The 13,802-nt window shown below is 40.5% G+C and overlaps 2 protein-coding genes across 9 annotated transcripts in view; one reads left to right on the forward strand and one right to left on the reverse strand.

Annotated features, from left to right (window-relative positions):
• Positions 1-13,802, reverse strand: part of LOC126926598 (uncharacterized) — a 77,337-nt gene that overhangs the window by 55,084 nt on the left and 8,451 nt on the right. The gene's annotated exons all lie outside the window — the stretch shown is intronic.
• LOC126926615 (cardioacceleratory peptide receptor) overlaps positions 1-13,802 on the forward strand; it is a 39,911-nt gene that overhangs the window by 16,118 nt on the left and 9,991 nt on the right. For all 7 annotated transcript variants that reach the window (XM_050743015.1, XM_050743016.1, XM_050743010.1 and 4 more), the window contains one exon: positions 12,338-12,473. In XM_050743015.1, the coding sequence (XP_050598972.1) occupies positions 12,338-12,473 (136 nt within the window). The remainder of the gene's footprint in view (positions 1-12,337; positions 12,474-13,802) is intronic.

The following is a 13,802-nucleotide window of genomic DNA, read 5'->3' on the forward strand; positions in this document are numbered from 1 at the left end:
TTACGTGACATCCGCGTGTTATGTGGCTATGATTTACAAACGTTCGATATTCCAAACTACTTGTTAGTAATCGTCATAACTATAATGGCGGTTCCATTTTTGGCCAGTGGATATCTCGCGCTCTCGTCGTTTCGAAATAATTACTAACAAATTGATAGAATACGTTTACACAGGATCTTTAAATTAATTGCATATGAAATATGATTTGTGAATTCGAATGAATCGATACTGTCAAAAAGAAAAAGAAGAAAAGAAAAGAAAAGAAAAAAGAAGGCATAAATTTGCTTTAGATACGTTCATACGGCCTAAAATAATTATTCAAATGATCGGCTACCGCGGATTCTTTTATATCGATGATCGACATAAACTTGCAGGAACGGCACGATATATATAACATCGAGGCGAACGCGCGTAAAATTTCGTTACAATCGAAAATTATTTTACGATATTATTATACGGTAAACAGCGTGGATCGAGCAACGTGTGATTTAATCGAAAATGCACTGTATTAGTCGGCGGATCTTCAGATTTGACATTATTAAATTCCGTGCTACTTTGAAACTCATTAGCCTCCCTTGGGACAGAACGGTACGAAGCCGGGTAACGTTCCCAGACTGTACACCGAATTTGCCTGGAACGGATCGCCGGTTCGCATTTACTAAAGTGTCGCGACGAACAGAGAATACGTAATACGCGGAACGACGCGTTTCCCGCACCCCGCCCGAGCAATCACTATAATTTTCAGCAAGCCGATCGATGCACGCGCCGTGTAATCTTAACGGCCGACTGATATATGACCGCTACTTTTCTGCAAGGACAGGCAGGAATTTTCAAGATTACAGCATTTCTTATCCTCGTACGTTCAACCCGTCGATCGAGAATTCACGGTTGTATCGCAATAACTTAGAGGCGGATTTCGCGAATCCATCGAACAGGTGTAATTTATCCAATTTCCTTTTACATCGAAGTTTAGTCGATAAACGATGGTTAACGATAGTCAAAAATTTCTTCCAAGTCGATTTTTCACGTTTTAAAAAAAATGTCCATAGTCGCGTCCTTCTTCTACTTGCAAATCTGCCATTAAACCATTTCCCAGTCTGTACAGAACTTTAAAGTTTGTCTTCCAACGTAAGTAAGACTTTTGGTGGAAATATGTGCGTTGACACCGTAACAGTTTTATTAAATCGATATTCCAGCAGGTCACAAATCCTGTGAAATTTCTTTGAGGGAATATTACATCCCGAACAGAGGCGGAAGTTGTCTTCCGGTGGAAGGTGATCCGCTTTACGGGTATCGCGCGTTTTACCCCGTTCCCGGTACAAACACAAAATTCAATCTTCTCTTTATTGTCTGCGTCTTCTCGGTCCCGTTTCTTGTTTTACGCTTCATCGTGTTTCGATATCTTTTAGTATAAACATTTGTTCGTACGTATTAACAAAGGATGAAACAGCAAGCGAATGCTAGGATATAAATATCGTTCATTTAGAACATTCCACGCTGAATGAATAGCGAATGTTAAATGTCTCTGAAAAGTATTATCGTGTATCTTATTTCTCGTTAAAACACAATATTAATATTATTCGAAGCTTCGTGCAGTGTGCATTTCTATTGTGCGCTTTTGTAACAGATGAGATATTGTTAAAGCGAAACATTGATATTACATGGACTTGGTGGCAAATTTAGCTTTATGCGTCACTTCTTTCGTAAATATTCTTTCATGTTTATTTCCCATTTATTTTGTTATTCTATTATACGCCGAGTACGTCTACTATTTCTACCAACTAAAAGTAAATCATCGGATTAAAAAAGACTGCGTTCATTCGTCCGTGTCAGACGCAGATTATTCCTCTCTATTCGAGAAAATAACGGTCGTTCGATGACAAAGTCGTCGAAAGAGATTCTCGCCTATAATAAAGACCCATAGTTGGAAATTACATTTTAAGAGTTTAGTTTCAATTATAGCGAAGACTTTATAATGAAATGAAATTAGAATAAGTTTAATAGACTAGACGAGAGTTGAAATTCGATCTTTCCTTCGCCGTACCTTTTATGCGTAAATATCGGACGAAGAATTTCTCTAACGATTTCGATTATGAGAAGAGGATAACTTTAAATTACAACTTATAATTAGCTGGATCGTGGAGTCTTGATAATAGCACATTATCGAACATGGTTCGAGTTCTTGGAATTCGACTATAATAAAATTCGTAAACACCTGCACATATGTGGCCAAAAGAAATGGCGAGAAATCCCGTTTGCGATTTATCGCTCCCACAGGGATCGTACGGCATCGATTCGCGCTACTCTTGATCCTTTTCTGATTTCAGTTTGGTTTGCCGCAACACATTCGAGATTGCACTTTGCTCTCTCGCTGAATTCAATTATATCGCAAGTTGATCGTTGCTATTACTCGAAGAACGTGCTAGTTTCTTCGTTAACGTCTTCGTACGTCTCGGTATCTGTCGATAACTGTTCACGATTGTTTTTTTACTTTCTGCTTGAATATTTTCAATAATTGTATTGCCCAATTTGATTTATTCATTTCAAATGCCGCGTTCGATCGGAATACATATCGTTAACGACGCAGGTTCGATAGTGCTCAAGCGCGATAGTAAATATAAAGGCTAGAAAAATCTTTATAGCATAATGCAAAACTCCTTGTGCTTCGTAGTCGGAGCTTGCGAACAAAATCAACGAAATTCCACCGGCTTTTACCTTCAGACCCGTTAAATCACTGATCGATCGTCACTAGCGTTGTTATAAATCGTTGGCGACACCCGCCGCGCCAAGAATACATCCGAGAAAACGCGAAGGAAAAAGTGGTCCGCTTCGACCTGGAAGCTAAGTAGGGTCTCATATTTCTTCGCCACATCTTGGCAAACCCTTTTCGTTAGGAAAGTGCCTACCAGCCCTCGATGCTGTATCACGCTCGTTTCTCCAGCTTTTTGTCCGCCAGTTTCGCTCGATTCGTGACTAAAACCGAGATACCAGGGGTTGCCCGTGCCGGAAAAGTTTCCCCGATCTCGATGTATACATTCCTAGACAGATATCTTAAAATACGACGCTCCCTCCTGCTTTGTCGTAGCGGAAACTTCTTTATTTACTTGTTTATCCACGCAGCCTGGACCTTCGACGTGACATTGCACCCCCTCTTCTCGTACAGGCATTGATTTTGGATTAATCACACTCGACCGGGACCTATATTATTCATAAGCGTCCTCCTGGATCTTTCTCGTTGCCAAAGTCAATTGTTTTCGAGTTTCGGATAATCGATAAAGAATCAACCGTATTATATCGTATTCAAGATGATCGAGGGATCTCTTATTCGATGAGCTCGCTGTCCTGCCAGCCAATTTCCCCTTTCTGAATATTTATATCTGCCAAAATGCCGTATAACGATTCGATAGTTTATGAAGCGATAAAGTCAACCGTGTTATCGTTTTCTTATTACCCCAGATTATATTTTTTTATGGAGGTAGTTCTTACATGGAACAGTGAATGGTCGATTCTCCGCGACGCCGACGCGTCGCGTCGCCTTCGATTTGCATATATACCTCCCTGTGTTCGACAGAAGTTTCTTTACAACTTTGCATAGAGCGTTGCATGGTTAATATTGTGCGTTATACCATTGTAACGAAGACAAACCTCACGTTTGATTTATCAAATTTGAATTGTTTTCCAAATTCCGATTTCTGAATATCGCCGCGAGATTCATAAAGGAACTATCGATGGATTTTATCCACTTCGTTAAAGACTGTAGCTTCAAATTCTTGATGATCGCGCGTCATTTTAAAAGAAATCATACGAAATAAATTCCTTTTATCCTGATTGCGTTCTGATCATCATCTTGTTCCACCGAGAACAGAATATTACCGGAACGAACAGGGTCTGCAGGAATACGGAATAACTGAAGTGAACCCACAATCTGATTACTGATTTTATATAACGACACGAGCTCAATTGTATTTTCTACACGAAGAGAATTTTTTTACGAATGCAAATTTTCTAGCATCAGGCAGATTTCTAATAAATCTGAATCTCTGACGAGATGGACATTTATTTTATGGAGGATAAGAAAGAAAAGAAATACATAAAATTTTTGTTTTCGTTCAAATGAGGTGTATTAAATGTTTGTAGATATAATTTTAAAATATCAGCAGAGAAATATCAACATCCGAACAGCGTTTTAATTATTCCCTCTAAATTAAATTAAATTAAATTGTAATAATTAAAACTGTTCAGAGGAGCCACCTAAATTATCATATATACAATTTATTGAGAATTCAAAACAGGATTTGTCGATAATGAAATATTCTCATCGCTTTCATCATTATGCAAACATTTTCTAATTATGCTTGCATCTATGCAATGTATATTATGTAATCACCGGCACACGTACATAACTGCGAATTCCGGAAGTTGCAAAGTTTAGCGATTGACGAGGAAATAACATACTTCACGTGCGAGATCATCTCGTAATCTATAACTCTTCGGAGTTTCGTTGTTTATCTGCCAACATCCAAAAGTTTGTATCTTCGTAAAACATCAGACGTCGGTAGTCTCTTCTTCTTACGTCTAAATTCCTAGCCTGAAAAATACGCGAGAAGATACCACCTTACGGCTATAGGGAAACATCTGTCTACCTTTAAGGGGTGTTTTCACCCTGAAGAACCGAACTGTGGCAAACAAGAATTGTCCGGCACTTCTTTGAGGTTTCTTACCAACCATAAATAATGTTTAAAAAAATACGGAACTTTCCGGGTTACTGTAGTTCTCTCGTAAGATTACGTGATTAGACAATGTAAAGAGATGGTCAGTTTTTCTTTTCAAATAACTTATCGATAAAATTATTATGTAAAATTAATGATAAGTTTCATGAAATATCTCGAACGTTGCACTTGCCTCGATTAATTAACTTTCATCACAAATTCGCGGTCACGTTTCGTTTTCACTTTAATAACAAAATACGTTTCTGTCACTTGATACTAATATACGTATCTCATGATACGACTGAACCGAAAGAGATCGAACGATCGTTGAAAACAGAGCACGATGAAAGCACGGTTTGGATAACAGTCCTTTTGCCATTTCCGAAATAGTGCACGCAGCTTGTGATTGCGAGGCCCATAGTAACCAAAACCATATGTTCTATTTAGAAAAATGAATTTCGAGCTCGCACGTGTCGTTATTAGCGCGACTAGATTAAACGAAGGCGAAAGAAATATTTTGTTTTTCTGCAATAGCGAATGGATGTAAAGTGGTTTCGAAAAAGCAGAAAGCATACTTTCTTCGATCTTGTTATGTTTTCTCGTATCCCCAAAGAGTTTGCGACTGCTGTAGCCTACAAAAGTTTCCAGACAACCATCTTTCTAGCCGAGCCTTAATGGGGAAGCAAGTCAGGGTGCGTAGCGAAAGCGTATTTCATAAAGTGTAGACATAGCCTCGATATAAGCGCACGAAACAACAAAAACGTTCGTATAAAGTTTCACACGATTGAGCTCGAATTACGATTACCTTTACAATTACAGTAAGTATTTTACGAGTTATTTATTATAATTTATTATCATTTATTCAACTGGATTAAAAATACCACGTTTTACAGATTCAAATCGGAAATACGTGCACCATACGCTCGGAGCTGCAAAATTTTATTTCAATTTAATCATTCGCATCTTACGAACTCTACCAAATTTCACGGCAACGTAGTAATTTCCATCCTAGCAATTTCCATTGTGCGAGGAAATATCGATCGAATAAGTGACCGTGATACACGGTAATTCGCTTGATGGTTGATTTAACGTAGCTTGCACGGAACTCCTTAATTTTTCTGCCCGACGACAAGTCCAAGTGAAGCGAAAATGAACTTTTACGAATAATCTGAAACGCGGAGACGTGTACGCGGTTACGCAAAAGAAAAGTCTTTCGTTTCTGATTTTACTGCTTTTCTGTACCGCGCCGAGGAGTATGGCGGCACGCGAAAAAACTTTTTAAATCTTTACGACTCGAGGGAGAAGCGGCGGCGGCCAAATGAGATCAGAGAGATTTCTTGTTGCCATTCTCGATCGTTAGAAGCGCGATTTTTAAAGAGCAACCGAGCGCCTCTCCGCTCAGCAAAAACCGCTTGCCGCAATTTACGATTTACGATTGGAGGAACGATCGCACGTGAGAAAAAAAGATTGCGTGGACCAAAATGAAGATCGGACGGAAAGTAGGATGAAAATGAAAGAAAGTACATAAATTATAGAGGAACGATTAGAGAAGCCTTCTTTTTCATTAACTTGATTAAAATTCGTTGTCGCTCCGATTAATAGGGACGGAGAAAAGTCAGTACCAAAGGGATGTATTTGACACAAAGCACAACGCTGGTGCATTTTATGGGGCCATGTTTTACAAAAAAAAAGATCCATGGCTGCAATGGAGTTATCGTCTCTCGACTGACTGAACTTTGCAGTTTTATCGTTTAAAGGAGAGCGACCCACGCTCAAACGCTGCCATCGTAGAAATGCTAATCGAGTGTAACTGTGATCGATTACAATTTGCAATTGGAAATTAAACGAAATAGAACTTTAATTAGAATTGGAGAATTTCAATCATTGCAACGGTACTGTCCGACAGAAAAGTACATTTAATTCGTACATAGTACGTTGCAGTATGCTTTTCCTATGACAAACATGCTTTTGATATAACAAAAAATTATATTATATAAATAAGAACTTGCGAAATTATTCGTACTTTATTCGTCCGACGAGAAAATTTTATGTTTCAATTCGTATTATCAATTCAATATTCGTAGATTTTCAGTATGTCCGACTAAATACCCGGTCGCGTTAAAATTTCACTGAATAATATAAACGCTTAAATCTTGAAATTTCCTGCTAAACGAAATACTCTCGTTCTTTGAACTCTGCTCGTGTCTCTTATCGTGTGTACTTTATTTTAAATAGTTTTAAATTACAACCACCGAAGTAACAAAGTAAGAGGTTGCATAAATTGCTAAACAAGGATGAAAAATACTTACTTGCAAGGGTCTATCGCGATTATGCCTGTAACGAAGCAATTCAGAGGCTCGCGCTGGAAAATGGTCGGGAAGGGAACGACGAGAATTTCCTCCCACGCGAACAGAGGTCAACGACTGACTTTTCGTTTCAATTTCTCTGGATGAACAAGAGAGCTAGGGGGCATTGTCGTTTCATCAGATTTTTCGAGGGTAACGAGTGCGTTACTGGCTGGGATACTTTCTTCGTCTTACTCGACGGATAGTTGACGGGAGTTAAATAACAAACCTTTCGTCACGTTTCCACCGAATATCCGTTTAACCCTAGGTTTATCCTTTCGTTTTCACGGAAATTTCATTTCCAAACGACCGAAACTCGCTCTCGAAAGTTTCTTATTACGATCGGTTATACCATGAAATGTCAAAAATTGAATAAAATAAAATTCCGCTCATCGCGTCCGTTTACTCGTTTTGATTTTTACCGATATCGACATAGCATTGCTTTATTCTGTCCAGGTTACTGTTCGCGTTTAAATATTTGGCCGTCTTGTCTGCAATAGTGAAATTTCATATAAAGAAAAAAGAACAATAATATCACGCTCAACTCGTATCAAAGAATATTTATGAAACTAACAAACGAAGATTTAAATAGTACGCCATCTCCCTGCCTTATGAGTCTTTCAATTTTAAAATGTAAAAATGTAATTTTAAATTTTTATTTCAAATAGAACGTAATTCGCAATCAACGCCACAAAGGCAGCTCGATATACTAGAACATGGGGTGTTCATAAGACAAACGGCCGTCGTATAAAGTGAGACTAATGTTCACATATTTCTTTTTTTCGCTTTAGAAACGAGAGGGACAGTTCGAATAAGACTCGTACGTACTGCGATACGAGATGCGAATCGAATTTACCTCTTCATGGCACTTTGCGACCTCTCGTGATATAAATCTCACGCACGTCGAGGGAGCTTCCCGACAAATGTCTCGCAAAAGCCGAAGAACATTTCTTCCTAAATAGTATCAGCCAGAGAGAAACGAAGTAAATTTCCACGTCTGCAGCGATCGCAATAAAATCTTACTGAAATACCCGCAGAAAAGAGGAACAAGAGCAAGACCTGTGACAATCGATATATCTACTTCATCCCAGATTAGCTTTATAGAAGAAGACGTTCCGTGGAAGAAAGCTACGACGAAGCTGAGAAATAGAGAAGAAAAGACACGTCCACATTGATAAATCACATTTTAATATATTTCGCGAGATTTCTGGCGTCGTTTGGTACACCTGCTTTCCGCTCTGTTACATAATTTCCTTCTTAATCCAATCACGAAGAATTTATAATATCCAATGGAAATCGATCGGAAATTCCAGCGTTATTAAATATTCGATAATTTTTAGGTCTCTGCCGAATACCACGGTTCTAGAATTTAAGATTGAACATCCCGATAAGCGAAATTTGCAGTTGCAATTTCGAGCATGGAAAAGAAACGGCACAGAAAGATGAAATTCAAAGGAAATTGAAGTTTAGGAAGCTGTTTCAACTTTTTTTTCGCTTTCGACTTTTTATCGATAAATGCGAATTCAATCTGCAGAATCAGAATTTAGATTGCTCTCCGAACTGACATACGCTGATCCCTTTTTGCATTAAAGCGAGTCGATATCCTAATTGACGAGAATTACAAACGAGCACATAGGACAGCCTGTTATTACCAATAATATAACGCACTTAATATCACCCAACATATTATAATCTAACATTGATGTGTCTTTAGAGACCGCTGTAATTATACGTCATTCCCATTCTTCAAATTTTTCCATTTTTTCGCTATAACAACTTTTAAATTCCGCTTTTATTAATATAATTGACTTGTACTAAATATTTTTCTAGTTTCTACGCATATTTTCAGATTCGTTTTAAACGATATAATCGCGATAGTCGAGACTCATAATTATGTTAATAATATTTCAAAATGTCTCGTATGATCACACATGATATATGTCGCCCAAATACGTTCAAATAGTCTCATGATCTTGTATAGTCACCGATGAAGAGATTCGAACATAGATTCGATCGTTTCAACTGTCTGCCCTGTTATTTCTCCGTTATTGAGAAGAGCGAGAGAGCGCGCAGAGAGCTGGAGGCACACGCGCGATTTGGAAGCATAAATTTAGTGCTGTGTCGGGGGAAAAAAAGGAAGGCGAGAGTGGCAGTTACGCAGACCTCGGTTTTCGTCGATTCGGCGATATTTTCTCGCCAATGGGAAGAAGGTAATTCGCTGTTCGGAAAGAAATACCCGGACCAAAGAGCCCTCCGGCCGGAACGTGTAATCCTCGGATTTGAAATCTACTCGGTGAACTTCCCTCCAACGAATCTGCCCCGAAAAATTCGCTAAACTAGATTCGGGGAAATCTTATTGCCTCGCGAATCGAATCACTTTAAGCTTCATCCTCGCCGAAAATATACGCCGGCTGCAAATATGTATCGATTTCATTTACGTATAAAAGCTACTATCTAACTTTTTAACCGAAGATCGAGAAATTATACCGTGTCCTCGATAAGTATTTTTCATGGTCTGATTTTAATTCCGCGACTACGTTAAACCGAAACAACTATAAATTACACGAAGCAGTGTGAAACTGTCCTGTCAAGGAATAGTTGAGCTGGAATCCATAGGAAGCTGTTACATGCCAGGTAAAGAGCAAACGAAGTCTAACCAGGTATCCAGGTGAGACACCATGCGAAAGGCGTGGATAACGTAGCACGGACCGCTTTTCTTAGCCTATTGGCTCACGCATAAAACACCGCCATTCCGGTGCAACCTCGTCCTCCAACGTTTCTCGATATTATTCCTAACTAATTTCTAGTCGATAGAATGCGGTAGATGAAAAACGCAGGAGACAAGGAAGTTAAATTAGTTCGCGAGGATAACGTGGAATCCACGCATTCGTCGTTATTACAGTGGGATATTTTAATTTCGCTAACGAATCGCGATACATGGCGGGAGAAGTCGATTGTTCGATGCGTCGACGTATAATTAGTATAATAGTACCATTAATCGCAATATTAAAACCTAATTCTGCTTTAGCATCGTTACATTACGTTAGTCGAATGAATTATCTCGGAATTTGATGATCCTACAGAGATCGGATTCTGCAGTCATGCGATAAATTGCAACGCGTGGTGCGATTCCGGGTCTGTCCACTAAAATCGGGTTTGATGTAGGGTAACGAACAACGCGAATCAAATAATTGGAATAGCAGCGAGTTTCTACTCGACGCGACACCCACGGCCCTTTTATTCTCAAGGATAAAGAACAGCGACGAGTATTTCTATTCTAATCGAAGAAGAGAAACGTACAGGGAAGAGCCGCGCGAACTTCTTTGCTCCGTAGTTTTTCCGGCCTTGGCAAGCGCACGCGGCTTTATCAGAGAAACGAAAGTTTGCTAGGTTAATTAAACGTCTTTCGTACAGACACGTGCAACGAACGCGCCTCGAATTCCAATTGAAGCTGATTTACGATTCATGACCGAAACAGAGCGGATAGGATCAGCTAAATAACGGCATCCTGTTAATCGGCCTCGCGCTGGCCAGCCTACGCATAATTGATTCCAGCTCGATTAACAAATAGTTGCCAGCTACCAGGCGGCAGCGTGTAAATTTAGTAATTACTTGAATGTATACGGTCGCGATCGAGCCAATTACGAAACGATTAAACACAGTCTGCGCCAAGTACCGGAAGAGGTTCGTGTATTTGCAGGAATAACTTTAGTTTAGTTTCCACGAACGTATCGCCACGCCACGATCGCGGTGGTGGATAAACCGATTTAACTGGAGGATGTATAATCGGTATACTCGGTGTGCACGAATCCCAGCACGATGGACCGTACGCGCAGCTGCGATGCAAACGGCATAAGTGCGTGCTCGCCGCTCGCAAGTGGTTCCCTATGGAATCTACAACAATAAATTTCTGTCTCAACGATCCACCCACCTTGCAGTTGGATTCCGACATGGGCGTACTCCGAAATGGAAACTAATAATCTGTCATTGAATCCAGAAAGGCAGGGGGACAAATTTCGCGGAGCCACGGAGCAAACACGTAGAGATATCGGTCATCGATTTTCCATAAATGACCAGTGTCATCGAGTACGGGAAGAAATATGTTTAGCCGGATCGGGAACACGGAAGTTTCCCCAATTTTGCGGCTGACGTACTTCATGATTTCCGTAACCTACTTTTTCTCGCGCGCTTGCGCGCACGCCTTCGAGAATTTTAATAAAATTTACGGGAAACTCTTCTCTGATATTCATCCGAACACAGAATAAATTACCACTGGGAATGAACTCTCATTTTCGCGCATCGTCCGAACCCAGCTAATAAATCGTCACATCCGCAGCTTCGAACTTTCTAACGTCGACGTTACAAATTATTATGAATACCAAGTGTCTACTAAACGGTAATTGAGAAGACTTCGTCTGGATTGCGGTAATACTGAACGCTTCATGTATGTTGATGATCTTTGCGATTCTAAAACCTTGAAATTAACTTTGCTTAAATTAATTAGACCGAAATTACTTCGTGTACTGTGTATAATACACGTCAGACATAGTTAAATAAAAGAGGACATCTCGTTCGATCGTCGAAACCATTCAAACTTTTCGTCGCGCGTTTACCTTTACCGTCAAAGAGGGCAATTAGATGTTGGGTCTTTGGCGTTTCGACGGTAACAGAAGAAAACTTTGACCGTTCTATCAAGCCGTGGGCCGCGAGATCGCTAAATCCGAGCCTGAATTCCGTATTGTTTTTTAATAAATCCGGGCAAGTTCGTTGCAAATTACTCGTTTGCTCGCTTAATAATCCTGTCACGGTGGAAATTTCTCGAAGTACTGGCCCTCGTTCTAGATCTCCGTCGAAGAGGCTGCCGCTGGCAGACGGAGCTAATTCTTAACGAGTATCGATCCCAAGCCTCCGCGATTCGTTGTCATCGTCGCCGTTGTGAAACTTCGCCCTCGGTGACGTTCCTCTTACTCGTAATTATATCGCTAATAAATATCCTGCACCGTACGATAGGCGTTGATTTACGAGGGTAGGCTGCGACCAGGCCGGCCCTACGAAAAGTCCTCGTTTTAGGACGCTTTTGTCGTACACCCACGCAAAACGAGTCAATTATCAAGAAGATCGTGTCTCTGGTTCGACGAATGGTTGAAGATAAAATGACACGGCTTTTTCACTAATACGTATTCTCATTGTCATCGACGATCCATTTCCAACTCCTGCCGTCGTCTCTAACATCGTTCCACACGTCAAATTTCGTCACGCTGTTCCCCTTTCTTTCTGTTGCAGACGGAACAATTCACGGTCTTGTGGCTGCTGTTCGCGATGATAGTCGTCGGGAATATCGCGGTGCTAATTGGCCTGCAGTGGGGGAAACGGCGTAAGACGCGCATGGATTTTTTTATCAAACAGCTAGCGTTTGCGGGTAAGTTGATCCACTTTCGTTTCGAAAGTCCCATCCGAGTTAGATATATGGGATAATTTTTGTTTACGCGATGATCGAAGCGAGTTTGCACTTGGTAAATCGATGCGTCTGATTTCGACGAAGCAATCGAACTGGCAGAGTGCAAAGGACCAACGTTTACGCCATTCGACGATCCGATCGAACGCTTCCTTGTCCATCAGACTTTCGCTGAATCAACCTGATATCTTCTTTCATCCACGATTTTACTCAGCGTTTATGTCACTCGATTCGAACGAACGCGTAAAGAAGGAAGAACCGAGAGCGATATTCCGAAGACGATTCGCATGTAAGATGGTGTCGTATGTCAAGCACGTTGTAAAACAGCCAGTGTATTTTTGTAACTTTGTCGTCGAAGTTTCTCAAGTCTGACACGTCTCGGGACGGCATTTCCCATTTTTCAAACGACTCGGCTGTAACGTTGAAAAAGAGCAGCGAATATTTCGGATGCTCGAGAAGCACCGACCAAATGTAAACATACCGCGAATAAAAACCGAGTTACAGAGCTATAAAGATTTACACGCGCGTTTTACGTCTTCGACGTAAACAACGATGAAGCATCGGCTTCGTCGAGATGTTCGAGATGCAGCGTACCTAATTATGCGAACTTTGATCCGACATTCGAGTCATAGACCTCCTCGAGGCCTACATTCGAGAGCCTCGCGCGTATAACGGTCCTGTTTCAATCTTTTCAAATCCTTCCTTTCCGCCTTTTTTCCCTCCTCCGGTATTATGTTTCTCTCACGGCATCCGCCCGAAACGCATCCATTGTTCGCGTTGAAAAGCTCGGCGCCAGTGACCAAGGGCAAACACGAACACAAGCGGTCGTAACTTCAAGGTGGCCTACGTCCGTTAGTTCTCTCTCGAAGCGTTTCACGGCCACCGCCGTACCTGGTCTCTTTCTTTCTCTTTTTTCTCCTCTCTTTCCTTGGAGAACAAAATGAAATACCGTGCATCATATAAACGCTTTCTCAAATTGCGCTGTATCCTATCTTTTCAGGAAATGGATTTAATCCAAAGCTAGACGAGAATCTGGTATCGCGATTTGCTTCGCGTACAATTGTTTCGTAGAAAGAGGGAACTTCGTCGACCGTAAAGTTATCAATATTGTGCTTTTTAGAAGAAAATCGAGTTTCCAACGAAGGATATTTATCATGGTGGAAACGAAAGCAGAATAAGTTATCGAGTTGAGCGAAAATAACTTTATTTATACATCGAGACCATTCGCATCCAGTCAATAATCATTACGAACCCATTACGAGTGGACCCATTGGAGTGGACAGTTCGCCGACC

This window comes from Bombus affinis, chromosome 18 (assembly GCF_024516045.1).
Source record: "Bombus affinis isolate iyBomAffi1 chromosome 18, iyBomAffi1.2, whole genome shotgun sequence".
NCBI lineage: Eukaryota > Metazoa > Arthropoda > Insecta > Hymenoptera > Apidae > Bombus > Bombus affinis.